General features: G+C 35.6%; 1 protein-coding gene across 1 annotated transcript in view; it reads right to left on the bottom strand.

Moving 5' to 3' along the window:
• Window positions 1–21965, bottom strand: part of ARHGAP5 (Rho GTPase activating protein 5) — a 51704-nt gene that overhangs the window by 26881 nt on the left and 2858 nt on the right. Inside the window, exon 2 of the mRNA XM_085225170.1 lies at window positions 9996–13892. Within this exon, the coding sequence (XP_085081296.1) occupies window positions 9996–13718 (3723 nt within the window). The 5' untranslated portion in view covers window positions 13719–13892. The remainder of the gene's footprint in view (window positions 1–9995; window positions 13893–21965) is intronic.

Raw genomic sequence — 21965 nt, 5'->3', positions numbered from 1 at the left:
CCTGTTTTCTCCACAGCCCCCTCCAACCTCCTGTTGAAGGAAATTTTCACAATTTAACTAATAAATCCACTTTTAATTATCCAAATATTATATGATATCAGATACCATGTTTCATTTCCGAGTGTTAAGATATTCAGAGATGGTCATATAAAAGTGGCTGTGCTATATGGGAACTGAAATAACATCATCGTCATCTCTAACATTCTATTTTAGAAGTTTATGCACAGTAAAAACAGCAGTAAAAAGCAGCTATGCTTTCATATAAAAGCTGTGACTTGCTTATTTTCTTTTTCTTCACTTAACATGGAATACTAATCAAGATTTAAATTTAATAGGAAAGTTTCCAGTGCGTTATAACTTACAGTAAGACTGTATCTCATGTAACCATAAAATACACCACCATTTTGTTTCTAGGTTTAACACTTATAAAACTCTCAAATTTCCCCCATTTTGGAAAACCACTGGACTTTTATACCATCAAGTTCATTTACTGAAACCTTACAGACTACCTAGAACTCTAAGTTATAAATGTACTTGTTCATCACTGACTTGCTCACTGAGAGGTAATGAGTTGAAGTACAGCTCTATGAGGGAAGATGGAAAACCACACTTCTCCAGCCACCACTCTGCAGCACTGTGAAACTTCTCCAACAACTGATAATGAGATCTGTTAATCCAAACTTTTCAACAGCCTAATTAACAATTAGAGTTTTTTTTAATGTGGAATGTTTCAAGGACAATTTCTGCCTGTTGAAATTGGCATTACGGTACCTGTTATTGACCACATTAACAGCTAATAAAAGACTGGGCTTATCTTTCAAATTTTGAATTTCTATAACAGGTTCAGCATTCTTAATTTAGAAGAAAGGAACGTATATTAGCAAATTCTCCAAACCATTAGAAAGAATGAAACTGCTCACCAGCAGTGTTTTCCTCCATCAGTTTTATATTAATTGTAATTTTTACTTTTTTAATTAAAAAAAAAAAAAAAGAGAGAGATTGGATAAAACCTTAGGATAAGCTTCCATGGTTAATGGAGACATCTGAAAGTGTTCTTTCCAACTGTTCAACTAACTTTGATTTGTCTTGGATAAGACATCCATTGGTTCTAACCCTTAGGTTAGAAGCAGCCTTATCTTCTGACTACCATAGTTCCCTGTTTTCAAGTCTCCAACACTTACCCCAGTTCACTAGCCATTTTCCCCTTAGTGGAAAAATCTTATTTACTTAGGCAACAAATACATAACAGTACTAATGAGCAGAAACTGAAAGGGCCAAGCTGAAGCTGTGTGTAAAGAATGTGTAAAACTCAGTGAACACCTGTGTCAAAATCAGAATGAAAGCTCATTATAGAGAGACATGCGTTAACACAATGAAGCAAGCAAGTAATAATTAAAATTAATTTTCTTTCAAGGTGTTCAGCACACATCCACACCAGAATAAACAGCATAAAAACTCAGACTATATATTTCAGACATAGTAGACAGAAACAGGCTGTCACTTTAATAAAGACACAATATGAACATAACTAATAAATTTTATTATAGCAGAAAGCAATCTGGTTAATGAAATAAGAAGCTAAGATTTTAAAAAGAATTTAAATGAAATTAGAGCAAAGAATAAAAGAAAGATGAAAGTCGTAACCTTAAATCCTTTTCAAGCTCATCTAAAAACAGAGAGCTGGGAAAACAGTTGTTTTAGGTCTATTGCGTGAACATGAAATTAAGATTTTGTAATGCACCAGTAAAGTTACAATAGCAATTTTATCAGTTTGGTCCCATTACGTACCAATTTCCTCTCTATGCTGTTAAGTATATATATTAAAGTATCTCTTTCATCATTTCCCTGTCTTTTGATGCAGTGAGCAGGCAAAAATTTCCAAATGAATTCATTCTGCAAATGGCACATTCTACACAATGTCCACAATAATATAGCTGCAAATTAATACGCAACTTTAAAGTAATAAACATCAGCTATTTCCTGATTTGAGATGTTTACACTTCTCATAATTTGCATGTCTAGTCTCCTTAAGCGACAAAATTCTCATCAATAGAAACATGTTATTGTGCCAAAGGCTTCATTTTTGTTAAACTGTCCAAGTGACTTCAGAAAAAGAAGAGGTCTTATTTCCACAATTTTCTAGCTTTATTTCTATCTTTATTAAAAGTTCATTTTAATCCCTTTTCTCAACTCTGAGGAAAAAGCAGTCAGCTTTTCTGATCCATCAATCTTATCATGGAACTTTTATATCAGCCAGTCACTAGCATATATTTTTCTGAGTAAAATCAATTTCTAAAAGCTTTCAAATGTGAGAACATTAGAACAAAAATAAAGATTAAACTACTCAGTTAGTTAAATCTTAAAAAACTTGAATCATTTCTAACATTTTTAGATTTTGGTAGTGAGATTATGATTCTGTCATTCACTTTTAGTTCAACAGATATTTCAGTCAAATACATCTCCCACCACAGTACAGCAGTCACCTCATACTGAATGCAGTGAGCACTATGGTAGGTATGGTCAGATTCTTTTGCACGCTTCTCCTAAGTCACAGTAAAAAAAGAACAACCAGGTACCAAGTCAGAGAAGATGAGCACCAGGAAAAAACTGTTAAGCTAATGCTAGCAAAAAACTCAAAACAGTTGTTTCATATGCCACTGTTTAATGTTGTTAATTAAAGCACATCTTAAGCCCAACACTATAAAGCTGAAATCCTGTTTTTGTGTAAATTTGATTTTTTATAATTTATTTATGTATGAGTTTTACACCATCTCTATCATGAGTTTCTATCACTTGCAGTTTGCCAACGGCCTACCAAGGCAGCACAGCTCACTCCCTAACAGAGGTTAATTCCAAACCCCAAGCGGATCCTTTTATTTCCGCAAGAAAGTATTCCAACTCCAGGAATTCCAAACTTTCCTTAGGTTGCTGACACCAAAACACCATTAAGGACAATCCTGCTTTAATTGCAGTAGTTTAATCACAAACAAGCGTGTTCCAAAACATCACTTGAAGTCCTCTCAACAGAAGACAAGCTGAACATGAAAATATTTATTCTAGCACTACACAGCATCCAATTCTCAATGTCCAGGTTAGAATTATTGTTATAAAAAAGCATTAAAAAATTAAAACGTAAGTTTAAAATATTCTCAGGATTAATCCTCTAGACAGTAGGTTCCAGAGAATCAGCTCAGTATTCTCATCTTCTAGTGTAACTAGTCTGAGGTATCTGCCAATTGTGAATCTTGAAAGTATAATGCACTGAAACAATCTGCCCAAACCTATCCATCAAATTCCTTTTGCTGAAGGGCTGCAGTCAGTCTTCTCTGCCCAAGTGGGACTATTTTTTTTTTTTCCCTTCTCAGCTCCTTCCCTCCAGAATTCCATCATCATTTTTTAATCCAAGTGGAAATTCAGCGACTTTTCCTCTACCTCCCATACACTACACAACTACTTTTAATACAAAGGAAATTTTCTGCCTGCCTCATTTGCAGCAATGCCCTAAAGTCATAGAGGGCAGAGCCAGTATTTTCAAAACTATTACAATAGTTCATGAAACCAGGTACCACAAGCAGCATTCATCTTACAGGCTTAAAGTATTAACAATAGAAATAATAATTTATGGCAAGCTCTTCAGAAACTATACAACACATGAATAATGCAGATGACAGTCTTTTACACGCCCTTTCTCCTTCTCATACCTTTTGCCATTTTTTGAGTTAAAGCTTGTAATACTGAGTTTTAGCTACAGAAGCTCTAAAAGACATACAGCTCTAAACATGCATTTTAAGAATGATACATTTGAAGAAATTAAAGCTGGAAGTATAGACTTGGATCTTTCTTCTTAAGGGGCAAAAAATAAAATCAATATTTCATTACACATTCCAGTCTGAAGTAGACTGTAGTTTGCTAAATCAACCACTGAATTTACACAAAAACAGTTGAGAAAATCAACTTAAATTTTTGCTATTTGTCACAAGTTCACCATAGTCTTACTAAAACTGAGATCAAGATATTTGGGCTATTTTCTGACTCTTTTCAGTAACAGTTTCAACACAAAATTCCATATAGTTTTGAAATTATTATAATGAGAACTAACAAGTTTAAACATCGTAAATAGATGTCAAACCTGCGTATCACCAGAGTAAGATATGTCAGAACTCATTTAGATGCAATTGGAATTTTCTTGTTGAAATACGTTTTCAAATGAATATAAAAAGGCATCTTACAATCAGCACACGGTGAAACAGAAGGTAACACACAATCCTCTTTGTTCAACACTACTTGTAAACAAGCTTACAACACACAGTATTTTAAAGTGCTATTTTTCAAATTTGATTGATCAATACAGTTGGCAACTCCAGATACACATAAAAAAAATCAAAAGGAACAAAACATTATCTGACCCTGAATAATAAAAATATTGACTAGTGGTCAAAGAAAACGTAGTTCATTTCCTATTGTCTACAAGATCCCTGTAGTTAGAATTTGTTTTCAGAAGAGCTTCAAATAATTTGATCCGTAGGAAAAAGTGAAATCTAGTCATTCCAGTTTTGTTCCTACATTTACAAAATAACTATCTTGTGAAAACTTAATATTTGCAAATATTAATTGCAAGGTAACAAGGCAAAAAACCCGCAGAATTTCAAGATGAGAATTTATCTTTCCATTCACAGAAATTTACTCAGGATATATGCTGTTCCTGAGACACTGTGGAAGAGAAAAAAAACAAACCCACAAAACAAAGACACCTCATGAGAGGAAAAAAGAATACAGCCTAAATTAGGTACCAGATTTCAGAGGGTTCACAAAGGTAGGTGTGCTAAACAAGATGGGTGAATTTTTAAGACTCGTTCATTTCACAGTAACAATAAATATAATAAGGGTATTAATTGCAACACACAGCTATAGGTATCCATATCAGAAAGGCTTCCTGCCTGAAGTTAGGAGTACTAAACTGAGACTAGAGTCTATCTAATTAATTTAAATGATTTAACTGACAAATAAATAGTAACAATATGCAATAATTAATATTGATAATTCGATATACTTAAAAAATATACAGAGGTTTGGGCCTTACATATTTATGGTATCAACGTATAAACTTCCCAACTACTGCAGTTTGGGATTATAGTGTGTATGAAAAAGTTCCTTCTGTCTGAGAAGCAGGAAGGCTTCCTGTAGCATCTAGAAATGCTCACTTCACTTTCAGGTCTTGAAATTTTCTACTTTTTCTCTGTGTTGTTCCATTCCTCCAAATTCATGAAGTTGAATTGAATGCAATTACTTTATTATTTGGCCTGCAAGACTGCTGCTTCTCAAGAGACTGGTGTGGATCAACACACAATACCACACCTTAATATTAGAGCATATTAATTGAGGTAAGCGTATACTTAAAGTTCCTACTTGTGCTATTTGAAAGAGATGAATGAGCACAGATGCATCTCAGCTGGAGAGGTCTAGCTAGGTAAGGCAACCAAGGCAAAGCTGCATAAAAAACTCTGTGCACTTGAAAGCTTGCTTTCAAGCACAGCATTACCTCATGCAAGAGGTGCAGACACAACTCCACATCAACCTAGCTAAAAGGTCCTTTGACTCTGAAAACCAGTCCATTTTCATTTTTTTCCTCTCTCCCTTTCTTTATTTTATCTCTCAAGCAGAGAAAGGTTAACAGACTGCTTGTTAGTAATATATATACAAGGCTACAGAACAATTATTTTCAAAATGTTTAGAGTCATGGTAATACGTAATAAAATTGCATATGTAATATAATAGGATGAAGGTGATTTTATCTTAAATCAGATTACAACAGACTGATCCAACCTTCTCCATTGAAAATACATTCACTTTCTTGAGGCAAAGAAAACACAGTTATTGGGTAGTTTTACCAACCTGGACTCTAGTAAGGCATTCAATAGTGATATGAAATTACTGTGACAAATACAGTAACAGAAACAGGACAACATTAAGTAAAATAAAAGTCGTAGTCTAATAGAAGAATCATGCACTGGAAAACTACTATCTCTACTATATACTAGGAATACAGTAGTTGGAAATTACCAAGGACAAGAATGCGTCTAAGGCTACTAAAGTAACAGTAACTGCAGAAAAATGTGGGTGCAACTCAAAAAACACAAAAACTGTGTTGCAATACTGAGCACAGTTTGAGTCATCCTTATTCAAAAATACAAGCTCAGAGGAATTACAAAAACTTCATCTTCTAGAACTCCGGTCAAGAAGTAAGAAGCAGCCACTTCTTGCTTACTTGTTTGCTGATCTGCTGCACTACTTGCAGCAGATCAGCAAAGGAAAACAAAAACAAAAAAAAAAAAAAAAAAAAAAATACCAGAAAGGTTACCACAAGAAAAGGTGAAAACTAGAAATTGCAAAAGGGTTCTTCACCAACAGAATGATAACAAAAGTTCTGGAATTCTAGAGAAAAGTGACAATGAGGGGAAAGAAAGTCTTCCGATGGATTACTTCCACAGTAACTGAAAACAAAGCTCAGGGATGGTTCCTCAAGTTCTGACTACTGGCATACAGAAATGAGATTGAGAACACAAACGCTTAACAGCATTAAGTGCCGCATCAATGGACAAAAAATTCAGACTAAAGTACACTCAGTTTTAATGATCTCTGTCTTAAAATCTTTAATTTCCTTTGGTAGCAAGCAATGTCAGAGGATATTGCAAGTAACATTATCTGCTTGCCACAGATTTGTCAACGTTATACTTTCCAAAGTAAAACATTCTAATTTATGTTTCCAAACAGCAATAAGTATAGCAATATCGAATATTTATTTCTGTCCTTGATAACATTTCAAGCATTCAGAATAAATGTTTTAAGTTTGGTACAAATGCAACAAATGCCAGATTCTGCACTTGGGACACAGCAAACCTGGCTGTATAGGTCAGACTGGGGCTAGCTGTACAGACTGGGGATGAGAGGCAGCCCTGCGGAAAAGGTCTGAGGACTGACTGACAGTAATTGAATCTGAACCATCAGCATGCTGTGGCAGTGCAAAGGGCCAACCATACCCTAGGATGTACCAGACCCAGCGCTGCCACCGGGTGAAGGATTGCCCCACCCTGCTCCACACTGTGCGGCCTTATCTCAAAGACCATGCGCAGCTTGTGTGTGCCACAATGTAAGAAGGACATAAAAATATTAGAGAGTGTCCAAAGGAGGGCTACAAAGATCATCGAGGGTCTAAAGGGCAAAACCAATGAGAAGCAGCTGAGGTCCCTTGGTTTGTTCAGTGCAGAGTAGAGGATGCTGAAGGGAGGCCTCATGGTGGCCTACAGCTCCTCACAGGGAGCGGAGGGGCTGCTCTGAGCTCTGCTCTCTGGTGACAGTGACAGGGCCTGAGGGAACAGCATGGAACTACATCAGAAAAGGGTCAAGGTGAGCGTTAGGAAAAGGCTCTGCACTAGAGGGTGGTCAGGGATGGAACTGGATCCCCAGGGCAAGTGGACACAGCCCAAAACTGCCAGAGTTCAAGGAGCATTTGGACAACACTCTCAAACATAGCGCTTGGATTTTGGATGGTCCTATGCAGAATCAATACTTGGTTTCATAATCACTGCATCCCCTCACCAACTCAGGTTGTTCTGTGGTATAAGGTTTCAGAATAGAAGTAAGGCTGGAAAAACATCAGTTGTTTTCCCTATTGTTTACCAAAACTCCTTTCCTCCTTCCTATCCCTGCAGATGTAATCTTTGACAATGAGGACCTCAGACGTAAGAGGTTGAGTTTTTGTTCTAAATTGAAACAAATTCATTTTGTTCATACAATATTTATATTTTAGTCTAACTACAGTTATAGCAAAAATAGCTACACTTTATGTTACCATTACATACAGCTGTGAAGAAAAAGTATCAGTAAGAGATTTAAGAAATATTCAGGAAGTAGTACAAAATTGTTATTCATCCTTTTCACATTCACGAGGCCAATTTTTTTCAAAAAAAGCAAATAATATAAAGAGTTGTACGTTAATAACCCTTTTATGGTCTACAAAGCACAAGAAGGAAAAGAAAATATTATCTGAATAATTCTTCCTGTACTGCTGACTGCTCATGTAATACAACGCACAAAAACACTGTAAGTTGCAAAATAAATAAAATTGTGAACCTCCTGCAGGAAAAAAAAAAAGGAAGAAACTATACATAAAGAAAAACACAAGAGTATATTACTTACAAACTGAAGTGACTTACCCACATGAAGTGGAACTACTTTTCAACATAATGCAAATCAACACAACATACACAAAAAAAATTCCCACTACTTATTAAAAAACTAGGCATTCAACATTCTTAGACTTTCTGAATACTTAGAGCATCTTACATCGCAAGATAAATTTGCTTTCTTCATCATTCCAATTATTTCTATTTCTGCAATTAGACATGGGAACAACAGCCCTGGACCATAAATTTCAATTTCAGAAAAAAAGCAAGAGGTAGGCTACAGAAAACTTGAAACTACTGTTGTAGTAGTCTTATCCACTGCAAAGAAAGTTACAACAATCTGAAACTTCTGACTACATTTGCTCCTGAACAGGCTAAAACAACAGCAGAGGCCTTGGTAAAGACAGCAGGGGAGTTGCTGACACAATGAGAGAAAGAGGAGATCCTATAACATCCAGTCTACACAGCTTCAAGATAAATATCCACCTCAAAGGAACTTTCTCTCAACACAGCTGAGACAGCAGTATGAATGCTGTATTTCAATTTCTATGGAGTAAGATAACTTCAATCAGAAGTATATAAATGTTTTCTTTTGTTTTTAATTTTGTTTCCCCCTAAAAAAAGGTATCTTCAAAGTATTTTTAACCATATGAGTTTATAATCACAAGACAATATTTATGCTCATTAGGAAGCCTTAAGAAAATACAGTACCTTTTAAATCAGTCATGTAATTCAAATCACAGCTGCATACTAAGAGCAATTCAGAACTTAAATGATTAGCAAAATTTAACTCCACATCCTATTTGAACTAAACTTCTTTTTCTGTATGCTATTCCAGTCAGATATAAGCTAATAGGAACATTTTTAAAATGTTAATATTTAAAATGTTCCTATCAAAGACGGTAGTACGAATAACTTATTCTGTTGTTATATATTCTGTTGAATATATTTAACTGATATGTAATGTTAAACAGAAACTACTTGCAAGACCGTAACTGCTTACCTAAAATTATAATCTAATCTATAAATAGTATAAATTCAGTACATATAATCACAACACAACCTGAAAATAAACTTAAAAAAAAAAGTAAAAGAAAAAATAAAAGAAAAAGTAAACAACAAAGTTCAAAATACAATAGGCATTTTTCAAGGAGAATATCAATTACTTAGAAATGTATACTAGGTGGGCATTTTGTTCCCTTTTTTTAACAGAAAATTGCACAGGTTGATTACTTGTTTGCATACACTAGGAAACCTTAGATCAGTAAAACCACTATAAAAAGTTCCTTTTTCGTGCTTTTAAAAAGAGTTCCACATTCCCAGCAAGCAACTGACAGTGAAAAAGAAACCACTCCTTTCATTCACCAGTCCTTAACTTCATTCCAACAGCCAGAACTGCAAGAACTGAAAGAACCAGTTCTACCCCTGCATTCATAAAGAAGGTTTTGTTGTTTTTTTTGTTTTGTTTTGTTTTTGTTTTGTTTTTTTTTTTTGAAGCAGATACTGTGATTAACAAGGAAGGATTTGTAGACTAAATTCTGCCTCTACTTACGTGTATGGAAGGTACAGATAGATATGAAAAGAACTAAAACTTGCCAAACAACTGATTAGGCAGACAACCCATCTCATTCCTCAAAGTTTGCTGGAGAAATCTTGGACAAAATGAAACAATACTACTTAAAAATTTTACAGCATATTTTTCAAAATAAATAAATTTGCATATTTTGATTTCCCCCTCATTACAATACATTAGATACATAAAAAAAGCCAATAATGTATACATGTGGTTCACATCACAAATAACTGACTTACCTTCTTATCTTCTTTTGCTTTCTGAGTTTTCTTTTTTATTTTTTTATCATCCAATTCTTGATCTGATGTAATAGCAGGGTTATCTATACCACCTTTCCATGTTTCAACAGGTGAAAGAAGTGGGTCTTCTTCACTACCACGATGCCTGCCTTTTCTTTTAGCTTTAGAGGTGGTAAAAGCCTCATCGTCACTCGCATCTGAATGCGTTCTCCTATAGTATGACTTAGCTTTGCTGAACAATGTCTTAGACTTATATTTGTACTTTGAAGGTCTTCTTTCCCCATGACTTTTAGATATTCTGTCAGAAAACCCATTTTCTTCATCACCCTGGGCATTCATAGGCATTGAGTTTCGAACTTTAATAATACGATTCTGACTATCATCTGGAACTGCGTAGATATCATCTGCAAAGCCTTTATGTTTGAAAATAGTGTCAATAGGTTCAGCATAATTGTCAGATGGGTCTACATCTTCTGGGGGTGCTACAGGCACTCGAGACGGTTGTTTCCTTGGGTTTTTACCAATACCTGCCTCTATTGTTTTTAGAAGGTTAGGATCCAGTTTTTTCACATTTGTTCTTGGAACAAGGGGTTTCGGTTTTATTGGAGGAGGCACTTTATGGTTGCGTTCATGGTCGTGACAATTGAGAGGTGTACTGTGAACAGGATACTCATTTCCTTCCAAGTCCAATCGGTACTTTGAACGGTCACTAGGGGTCGGAAGTAACCTTACATCATCACCAATTGGACTGTATGGGGGTGGTCCCTCAGCATCATCCTCTGAATCTGGATAATTATAGTCAAGGGAACCTCCTCTAGGAGACCTTGAAAAAACGTCTTCACTTGTATGCGTTGTTTCCCTTGTGCTGTCTGACATATAGGAACTTTCAATCATGTTTTTCTTCTCTAATACATCACTGAAGAATAATGTGAAGACCTCTGTTTGACGATGATATTGAGATAATGAATATAAAGCTGTAAACTTTGCAGTAATCTCTGTTGCTATATGTTCTCCTTCAGTCATGAGCTCCTTGATTGCTTCATTCTCAAAAAAGTCTGCCTGGCTATCTGTAACAGCCACCAATTGGACAGGAATTGTATCCTGAACTTCAGAAAGAAATGCCCGAAGCATCCCCATGGATGCCTTCCGCTTTGCAGAGTAAACCAGTATATATCCATGAACAAGTTCATCTTTCCTCACACCAATTGAAGAATGGTATGATAATATAGTTATTTGTATTCTACGCCTCTTTTCACCTATAATTTTATCAAGCATCACAGAATTGCTTTGGCCAGCCTGAGCAGCACTACAGGAGTGAGAGTCAAGAAAGGGTGAAAGAATGAGATCTACACTGAATGGATCACCACACATAGCACACATGACAATTCTTAGGTCAGCTTCTGACAGATCTTTAATGGTGGGAACAGGACTCACAACATCAAAGTGGTGTTTAACTGCTTCCAGTACTCCCCTCAGAGCTTGTTTTATTTGGGTCTCATTAAATTTGCGTGGATATGTACCAGCAGGCACATCTACAAAAGGACATTGTAATTTGTTGGCCAACTGCTGTCCCTGATGTCTCAGAATAGGTAGATTCTTGCTAACACTGTCCCTCTGATTAGCCAGTATTAATGTAAATGGAAGACTGGCCATATATTTGTCTCTCCTTATCTGAGATGCTTCAGCTCTTATTTTTGCAATGCAATCCCCAATAAAATTCAGCGATTCAATAGAGTTAAACACACAAAAACAACCATGTGGTTTGAAGGTAGAGGTCCACAACTGAGTCAACAGGTATGGGGATTTCGCATCAACTGGCCTAAGATCTAGCTCATATATTTTTCCATCTAATGCATATTCATCATCAGTGGACTGCGTCCGAATTTCATTTGCTAACTCTTGTGCAAGGCCATCTTTGCCCAAAATGAAAAGATTAACTTTATCTATGTTGGCACTATCATGGTATAAATTTGAACGACCATGGTCTAACTGCAGAAGACTGTTGGCAAGTAACTGTTCTACTTTAATGTCCATGCAATTTTGGCCACTGAGACAAGTTTCTTTAGTTGGATGATAAACGAATCCTATGTGTTTGAGAAGAAGAGATTCTCTATCAGGTGCAAGTTTCTGCAAAGCTTTGTATCTAGGCTCTTCACTCAAAACTGCATGAATTTCACTCATCTTATCTGAACTTGGTGTTGCATTAAGATCCAGGTCATAAAATAGCTCTGAATGTTCAAAAAGCATTTCCTGAAACTCCTCTTTGGCTTTTTCAACAATCTCCCTCTGATGCCTACCATACACTTCCTTACTATCTGCATCAGTGATGTATTTGAACGCCTCATCCTCCATAACAAAACATATAACTTCTTCCCATGGCTGTCCAGGTGAAATGAACTGGATTTTCTCAAGAGTTTTTTTGAATTTCTCCTTCATTTCAATCCTCCTCTTTTCAGATATAAGATGCTGCACATGATTTTGATAAACTTTTTCTGCCTCTAGTGTAGTGAGAAGGTCAAATGGAATCCTTCTGTCATTCACTTTATCTATATGGTCAGTTTCATCCCAGGGTGTTTTTTCAAGCACTACAAAACAGGAATGGAAGTCAGGCCTTTTCTCCATTAATTTCAATGCTTCTGACCAGCTCAAATGTTCAATCTCATCTAGATTTGACAGAAGAGTATTAAGAGCTCTTGGCAATGCATTAATGTATTCTTCTTTTCTTTTTCTAATATGTTCCTGTTTAAGTTGCTCTATGTGTTTTGAAAAAGTATTTTTGGCCTTTTTTGTTCCTTCCAAATTTATGTACTCTTCATAGTCAGGGTGGTTTTTCAGTTTATTACTAACTGTTTTCCAAGTAGCATGATAGTCTCTCACAGTTTGGACAAGTTTTTCAAACTTGTCTGTTGCTGTAACAACTAGCTGTCTTTGAGTTTTGTAAGCATCCAAGTAGGGGATTATTTTAGGTTTACCACGAGTTTTATCCATCATTTGTACCAGGGCAGTAAAACAAGTTTCAACATTAACATTGAATCTTGCCGATGTTTCCACTACCACAAGGTTCTTCTTATTAGAAGCAAATGCTTGAACCTCTCGTAGATAATGATCCACACATTCATCACATTTTGTTGCTGCTATTATTATGGGTTTCTTAGATTTTGATAACTGAATATAGAGATTATTCACAAATTTAAGTTGATCATCAAACTTCCTATTGCATCCTTGGCTGACATCAATGCACAGTAAAAATCCATCAATACTTAATTTCCCTTCAGGCATTTGTTTTTGCTCAAAGTCTTGCTCCAAGCCCAGCTGATCTGTGCAAATGTACATTAATTTTTCTGCTGACTGCAGTTTGGAGGCAGCTGCACGTTTTATGTATGGTTGTAAGTTCGTACTCCGATGAGGCAAGAAAGTCTGATCATCAATGAACTCAGTCTGTTCAATTACATGAATTCTGCAGTCAATTCCATCCTCCCCACTTTGTGTTACGTCACCCCAGTACAAAAAGTGATCATTGTTAACAACTCTTCCTCCAAAGTCAATTGTGCTAAGCACAGAGGTATGCTCAGGATAATATTCATCTGCTTTTGAACGAACGAATCTATTGCACAAACACGACTTCCCAACTCCACAATTACCTTTATCCTTTTCAGTTCCAGACAGTCCAACAACACTAACAGCATAAGACGGGGGACGTGGCTCTTTGTTTTTTGCCATCATAACTTTCCTCTCATCATTTGGCAATTAGTAAGGTAACTGTATGTGGTTTTCATTCTGGAAATGTTCCTACAAGTTTAAATTGTATATCCACGGTTACACAAATGGCTTCCAGTTGCTCTTGCTTCAGCTTGTCATTGAGAGTTCAGACACTCAGAATGAAGAAGAATCATCTTCCTAAAGGGAAAAAAAAAAAAAAAAAAGGGAAAAAAAAATTAGATTTCCTTTCTATAATTCTCAAGGGAAAAGAGATTTTAAAAGCAATATTGCTTGTTTATCCTGAAATTATTTTCTCTGTACATGAATGCTTCACAACTACTTTAAATGAGATCTTGAGCTCCTAATTTATTCATATTAATCTTATTTATATCAAAGGTTTAAAAATGAACAGCTTTTAGACACAGTTCAGTAACAGTTAATCATCTATTTGAATAGGTGATCAGAATACGGCTGAAAAGAACAAGTGTTTTCTTGCACAACTTACAGGCACTAAACAGCATTTTCTGCTTTATCAGAATTTTCCTTATTACTTGAGATAAGGGACAAGTCAAGTTTTATGGTGGCTGGCTCTCACTATGGATAAATACATTACAGTAACAAATCCAGAGAAATATTCACACACATATACTTTCATTTATGCTCGCATTTTCACTAAATAGCAGGCTTACTTGCATGAATAACATTAACTTTGTGTACATTTGTGAATTGGATTTTTAGTTTTCAGTAGAGAAACTTTCTGAGTATGAAGCTGTAAAATCAGGAAGTTAACAATGCAACTCAGTTACCACCTATCTGCAAAAGTAAACTACTTTATTTGCACGCTAACAGTAAACTGCTTTTAAGGAGAAACTTCTAACCTAAATTCTACTGAAGAAAAAAAAAAATGTGAACACTGGTATACAGATACTAACACAAAGATAAGACTTAATTCTGAGGTTATAAAAAACATGATGTATATCCTTCTGTCTCCTGGAAATTAAAAAAAAAAAAAACCACCACAGAATAACTGTAAATAGGAACTCAATACACACAAAGTTACACAGAATTATTACAGGGATCCAGTGGTTTTACTGGAGCTGTCATCTTGCATAATGAATAACACTATCAGTTATTAATCAGAAGATGTTTCTTATGTACATACTGCAAATGGAGAGATATTTACTATTTTAGAAACAACTGCACTATGCAGAAAACAAAACAAACAAAAGAAGACTGAATGGCCAGACCCAGCAGGTTGTCATCATAAACATGAAGCCTAGTTGGAGGCCACAAACTGGAAGAGCACCCCAGGAGTTAATATTGAGTCTAGTACAGTTCAACATCTTCCGTAATGATTTCAATGATGGGGCACAGAGTACTCTCAGCAAGTTTGCAGACCATACAAAACTGGGAGGAAAGGCTGATTCATCACAAGTTTACACTGCCTTACAAAGAGACCTTTTGGAGAAAAAGGCTGACAGGAACCCTGTGCAGTTCAACAAGGAGAAGTGCAAACTCCAGCATTTAGAGAAAAACAACTGCATATATAAATATATGCCTGAAGCCAACCATATGGATAGTAGCTTCACAAATGCAGACCTGAGGATCCCGGTGGGCAGCAAGTTATGAGGCAGTACTGTGGCCTTGTGGCAAAGCTAATGGTATTTTAGGTTGCATTAGGAAGAGATCACAAGTGTGTCAAAAGAGTTCATCTTTCCCATCTATTTCAGCACTGGTGAGGCCACACCTGGAGTACAATACAATATACCATACAATAAGATACAGACACACTGTAGAATGCTCTCTGAAAGGCAACCACACTCACTGGGGGATTAAAACATCTCTCATTCTCTCATGTAAGGAAAGGCTGAAGTTGTTTAACCTTGAGGGATCTCATCGATGTGTATAAATATTTGGAGGGAACGTATAAAGAAGGCAGAGACAGATTCCTTCCAGTAATAATGAATGAGAGGAGAAGAGACAATGGGCACAAACTGAAACAGGGCAGATTCCATATGAACATTTAAAATTTATTTTTATTTAAAGAAAAAAAAAAAAAAATGCAAGTGACTCAGCACTGAAATACGTTGCCCAGAGAGACTGTGGAACTTTCCCCACTTGTGTATATTCAAAAGCCACTTGAACACAGTCCTGGGCAACCCGCTCTACGTGGCCCCACTTGAGCAGGGACTGAATCAGATGGACTCAGAGGTCCCTGCTAACTTCAACAATTTTGTGAAAATATGTTCATAATACTAGTTGTGGTAGAAAAATGTTAATGGATTTTCTAATCAAGAGAATGGAAAAATAAAAGTAATCACATGACACTATATAGAATACAGAGATTACTTAATATATTTGCTTTTGTATTTCTGGAGTATGTTACTTCAAACACTGAAAATTACCTAAATACATAAATAAACCATATAAGAATAGATGTTACGAGTCCTAGCATTAAAATCTTCATCTCAGTATCTCAATTTTATTTACCTTGTTGTCATTCTCAGCAAAAAATTGCTGAGAATGCTGCTATAGTAATTCCCTCTGGTATGAAAAAGAAGAAATAAGTAAGCTTTTGATTTTTTTGGGGGGTGGGCTGCACAGAGACATGAATCGGACTCGATCCTTCTGGGTCTTTTTCAACTCAAGATATTTGGTATACTGTGACACCAAGATCAGTCACCCAACAGGCTCCCAAAATCTGCCTCAAAAACTAATTCACAAATGTTAGAACATAGAAAATATTATTAAAACCATTAAGAAGTTTTTTAAAAGTATTTGTATCACATTAAAATAGAAGACAGAAGTTTCAAAACCTCTAACACACTGGCCATACAGAATTAATGCTTCAGAGTTTTCCACTTAGAAATCTCAAGGTCTGATCAGAAGCACAGTATCTACATAATCATCTTTATAATACAGCTCATTGATCACAATATAGAATGTATTTAAAAAAAAAAAAGGTTTTGGTTATAAAAATAGTGAAGCACCTATTTAAGGAAGAATAAACTATGACTTACATTGAAAAAGGAAAGGGAAAATAAAGTCAGTAATTTTTATACTTAGCTTTTAAGTTGCAAGAAGTAAAACTTTTATCCAGCTTTTTAGGAATTCGTTTTAAAAAAAAAAAAATTACTCAAGACATTCAGAAAGAGAATTCTTTTGCTTTTTACTTTTTCCACTGTATTTTTATGTTCTTAAAACACAAAATTTAGAGCTAGAAAAAAATGGCTCTGCAAACAAAATCACTTAGTGAAAGTAAATCCTTCACAAACAGAGTTTATATTAATACAAATAAACCAACCCAGTGTTTTCTTTCGAAAGCAAACCTTACCACAGTAGCATCATTCAAACCACCAGAACGAGAAGTTTAGTCACCACTTCCACTATAAAAATGTTTTCTATTTAACACAGCACAATACACATTTGATGTGGACTAAACAGAGATCTTCCTTCACAAGACTATTTCATTTAATCAGGAAGACGCTGTCAATTTGCAACTAGATTACAAGACTCAATCAATACTTTCAGATTACCTACATCTCCGCATAGCAAATGTTCTTCCTCCTCCACTAATAAATGTTTCATCTAATCGATATATTTTTAAGAGACTAAGTACTAAGAGTAAGGTGAAATGGAACACTTACATGGAAAAACAAAGAAACTAGTCTCTCACAAAAACAGTGCGAGTTGGATCACTTAAGATATCTAAAAACCAGTTTTTAATTTTCATTTTACACTGATTGAACAGTGCAAATTGACAGAATGAAATTTATTTTAATTAAGCAATAAACATGGTAGAAGCTTATTTAATATGCAATCATCATTAAGTTGCTGCCTAAATGGAATTTTTTTTTTTATCAGTAATACATCAATATTTTAAATGTCCAGTATAGTTCTGTGCAGTTTTAAAACATACACAGTAGAAGTTTACAATGAGGTACTTTCACTACCTTATTTCAATCTGCCTATTTCTAGTATAACAAACTGAAAACATTCCATATCAGTTTTGTCACAGACTCAAAGGAGGGGTTGTTGTCTGCAAGTTATTTCGTCTTCAAATTGAAAATAATAGAGCACTTCTATGTGTAAACAGAAGGATTTTGAAGAACTGAAGTGTATGACATCACTGCAGGAAGAATCTCTGACCTGACAATTGTGTCATAAGACCATCCCTCTGCAGACTTTCAGATTTCCTGGCACAATTACGAAGAAAATAAGGCATATCACCTTGTATTTACTCGCCCACCTACCCCCATTAAACAAAAGATTATGAAGACCTGAAGCCTGAATTTACTGTTAGAAAAACAAGGTGCAAAGTAAAATGATTATCCTGCTGTGATCTTTCTGCAGTGATGTCACCACACTTAAACAGTGACCTCCAATAAGTCCTTCCCTGACGGATCTGAAAACAAAGGTAAGATTCATCAACAATTTCAAAATTATCAAAGAAGCAGCAGCAATCAGAAAAGGTATAACTTCTAAGCTGTGCGTGAAAATTGTTTCCCCCATTTTAAATCTATAACCTTAATTCACAACTCAGAGCCCAAGCTGGATCTTCCCCTTAATTTAAATCCTCTAAACACAGCTATTAATACTTGGAACAGACAGAAGACATAATTCTTCCTAAGTAACTGTGATTTCAGAAGTGCAAGGTGATATTTCAACAACACTTAGGTTGCAAAAACCTCTAAGTGAATACATTATCTCAGACAATATATAAAGTAGGTAATGTTAAAAAAAAATCCAAATTACTTGCAGAAGAATTTGCAACTCTGAAAGACCTGGAATATAATTTTGGAAGATGAACTTGAAACAATCAGTTAAGTAGAGAATACATAAAATGAATGCCTAGATAAACATATGAAACCTTTTACTTAAACAAGTACAATCTACATCAAAATCCTCTTACCTGTAATAAACCCTGGTAAATGTTGATTTTATAGCAGCAACTACCTACAGTACAGTTATCAAAAACTGATCTGTTCCATGGATCTTCAATTTGCAACCACACAAAACCAGACTTTAAATGCCAGGTCAGTGTTAGATATATTAAGACACAGAAAAGGAATGAAACTTGATGTATTTCAACTAATTCATGTGCAAGCCACTTTTAACTAAGGCAAAGTTCTGACGAAGATGCAGCACCATGCTGTAAATGTGCTAAGCATAATAACATCCAAAAAATATGTTTTTCATTTATAATCTCGGTAATTCTATTTTGGTTTGGAAATAATACAGGTAGTTGAAAAAGCTTCGTCTTTACTAAGTCTTCTTTTTGATTTAAAAAAAAGAAAAAAAAATTAGCAAGTGATAAGCAATGCATCAATACCAGAGCAATTCTCAACTTGTGGTACGAAACCCTAAAAGATCAGCTAGAGCAACAGATGCCATTTATTCCCAAATATACATATCTTAAAGTCTAAACATCAGCATGGGAGACAATATTATCAGTAACTAATAAACACTAAAATAGTATCACTTGTCTTTATTTAGTAATCGCAGCTGCGCAGGAAGTTGCAGGTGGGTCCGCAGCCAAGAGTACTTTGCAATACCTTCTGAAATTATTTTCTGAACCTAAAAATGTTTCCAGTTTGCAGACTTAACAAGGCTGAAGCGTAAATGCTGTATGAAAGATTCTCCAGAACTGCTCATGACCACAACAAACTAAACAGCTGGAAATACCAACAGGTAAGGAAAGTTCTCCCATGGTCCTCTGCTCACTCTAACACTGGCTAGAGACAACAGTTAAAGATACTGTTTTTCCAGGATTGATTTCAATTACCATAGCCTTGTGAGAACGTTCATAAATGAGCCACCTAAGCACACTTCTAAAAAAGGGCCATGTCAGTCTAGTCTGCTTTGTAGGGTATGTGAATGCACCAAGTTACTGTGACCTCTACAGTCGGTCATAAAGTCCATTCAAACATTAAATGCTTCTGAAACAGTTTGCAGGATGACTTTTGTATGCACACCACTTCCAAATATCAAGGATCGCGATCTCAAGGAAGCCATAGGTTTGAATTCAGAATACTGCTGACAAAGCTTTCATAGTGCTTCAGTCCTCACTTCACACTTTGAGAACCAAAATTTAGCATCAGAAAATACTTAGATATCTGAATTCTAACATCTCTCAGCACATCACTAATTGGACTCAATTCAAACACTGTCACTTAATGAAAAAAACAAAATAACCTAACATAAACATAGCTTACGGTAGTATTGTTGCTCATTCAATTATTACCAAAAGGTATCTTCTTTACCCTAACAAGCATAAAAAAACTGTTCTCCTCAAATTAAGGTCCTTTTAACAAACTAAACTAGACTCAGACTCTGCCAATATCATCTCACTAAGAATCTTGATTCACCAGTCAGTCATTCAGTGTGCGCTGTTATTCTTACTAACGTGCCAATAGTCACACCCTCTCAAGTACTCACAACCTTAACTAATTAACTGTACTTGAAATTTTATTTATAAATAAGAGTAAATTCAATGCTCTCCAGTAAAATTCTCCAAATAGTCGTTAACATTAGGAAATAATGGTTCAGATAGAACATCAGGAAATTACTTAACCAACCAACAATGAGACAGTAAGGAATGCCCTGAAACACCTCCAGCAATGACAGTCAAACTCAAAAGGAATCCAGTCTTAGATACAGGGTGTTTGGTCCTGATACACAAATGGAGGACTGTAAGGGACTGCACCAATGCATTCATCTCAGATTTGGTTCCTACGATGTCCAGCTATCATCCTTAAGGGAGTGAGACACCAAAGACTTCTTCACATAGGAAAGTAAAGTAATCAGTTTATGAAAGGACAGAAGAAAAAAAACTGATCGCCCAATAAATGAATGCAAAGCTGGGTTTAAAGACAGAAGTTTACTAAATCTCTCCTAGTAATAAGAGTAATTTGAAAATCTCTGTTGCATTGCCCAGAATTAAAGCAAGGCCTAAATTTTATTTCTAAATTCAAAAGAGACCATCACCCCTCAGCTGGAATCCTGTACTCCAGGGGAATTATTGTCATTGCTGCTGTTGGCAGAAATCACAAAGAAACCAACAAGCAAAACTACACAAATTAGATCAAGGAACAACATAGGTAAACTGCAGAGGTTCCAATTATCATCACTATCACATCTGAACTCAGGCCTCTCAAGTGACTTATCTACAGATTTCTGAATACTCAAGAGCATTCAATACACATTCAAAGCTTTGATTTTAACAGCAAAGTAAACAGTGCAAGCTTGTGGGAAAAATGAATTCATAATCCTTCCTCCGCAGGAAAAGCTCCTACTGAAGACATGCCTACTGCTCACAGGAATTTCTTAGTGCAAGACTACCCCATCAGACTATCGACAAAGTCATTCAAAAAAACACAAAAGCACTACGGGAGCAATCTTACAAAAGGGACCCAGGACTGAACTGACAGAAAAAGAAGAAAGAAAATGAAGCAGATAAGGGAGGGTAAGGAGAGACATAGGGCTAAAACGCGTTTGCTGCAACTTAAACAAATTTCGCTGATCCACGTATCTGGATCATTTCATTTTAATTGGCTTGATGAAGAACTGCAGAACAAAGTCTGGGTACTGACAGGAGAAGTTTGGAGACTTGATTCAAAGAGTAATTTGTACAACCCAGATGTGTAATTTCTAGCTGTGTAATGCGAGAACACTTAAACTGTTCGCAAAGTGAACAAATGAAAAGCCATGTGTAAGTGGCAAATAATATTTTGCAGAATCATTAGCTAATTTAACTGAGTTAATGCTACAGTGTAAAAGTATCCACATTTCTAAAACTGTGCACGGAAGTTTTAGTTTCACCTTTCTAAATGCAAACATCCTTCAGTTATTCTAGCATGTCTAGTGATACAGTAGTGCAAAACCAAGGAAACTGCCCTGATGTACCACAAAACGCATACAACCACAATGAAGTAACCACAGATTCTTTCAGTTTCTGATGGGTGTTAGGCACTAAAAAAAGCACAGCTAATATTCAAAGTAACTTCACTGCAATTCCTTCAATTTCCCTGCCAAAAATTCCAAACTCATTTTTCTTTAGTTTAAACATTCCATTAAAATGCACAAACATATGGAAGCGATGACAGGGCTCAAACAATCTGTGAAATTAATGCCCTTACACAAGTACCTCCTAAAAACAACGAAGAAACAACAACATTCCAACCTCAGTTACACTGACCTCTAGGCTAAGAGCTCTCAGAAAAAAAAAAAAAAGAAAAGACGATTAAGAGCATTGTGCCTCCTTTAAGTTGG

The sequence above is a fragment of the Meleagris gallopavo genome, chromosome 5 (assembly GCF_905368555.1).
Source record: "Meleagris gallopavo chromosome 5, MGAL_WU_HG_1.1, whole genome shotgun sequence".
NCBI classification, from domain to species: Eukaryota; Metazoa; Chordata; class Aves; order Galliformes; family Phasianidae; genus Meleagris; species Meleagris gallopavo.
The sequence above is the reverse complement of the archived record's forward strand: the minus strand, read 5'-3'. Positions and strand labels throughout refer to the sequence as shown.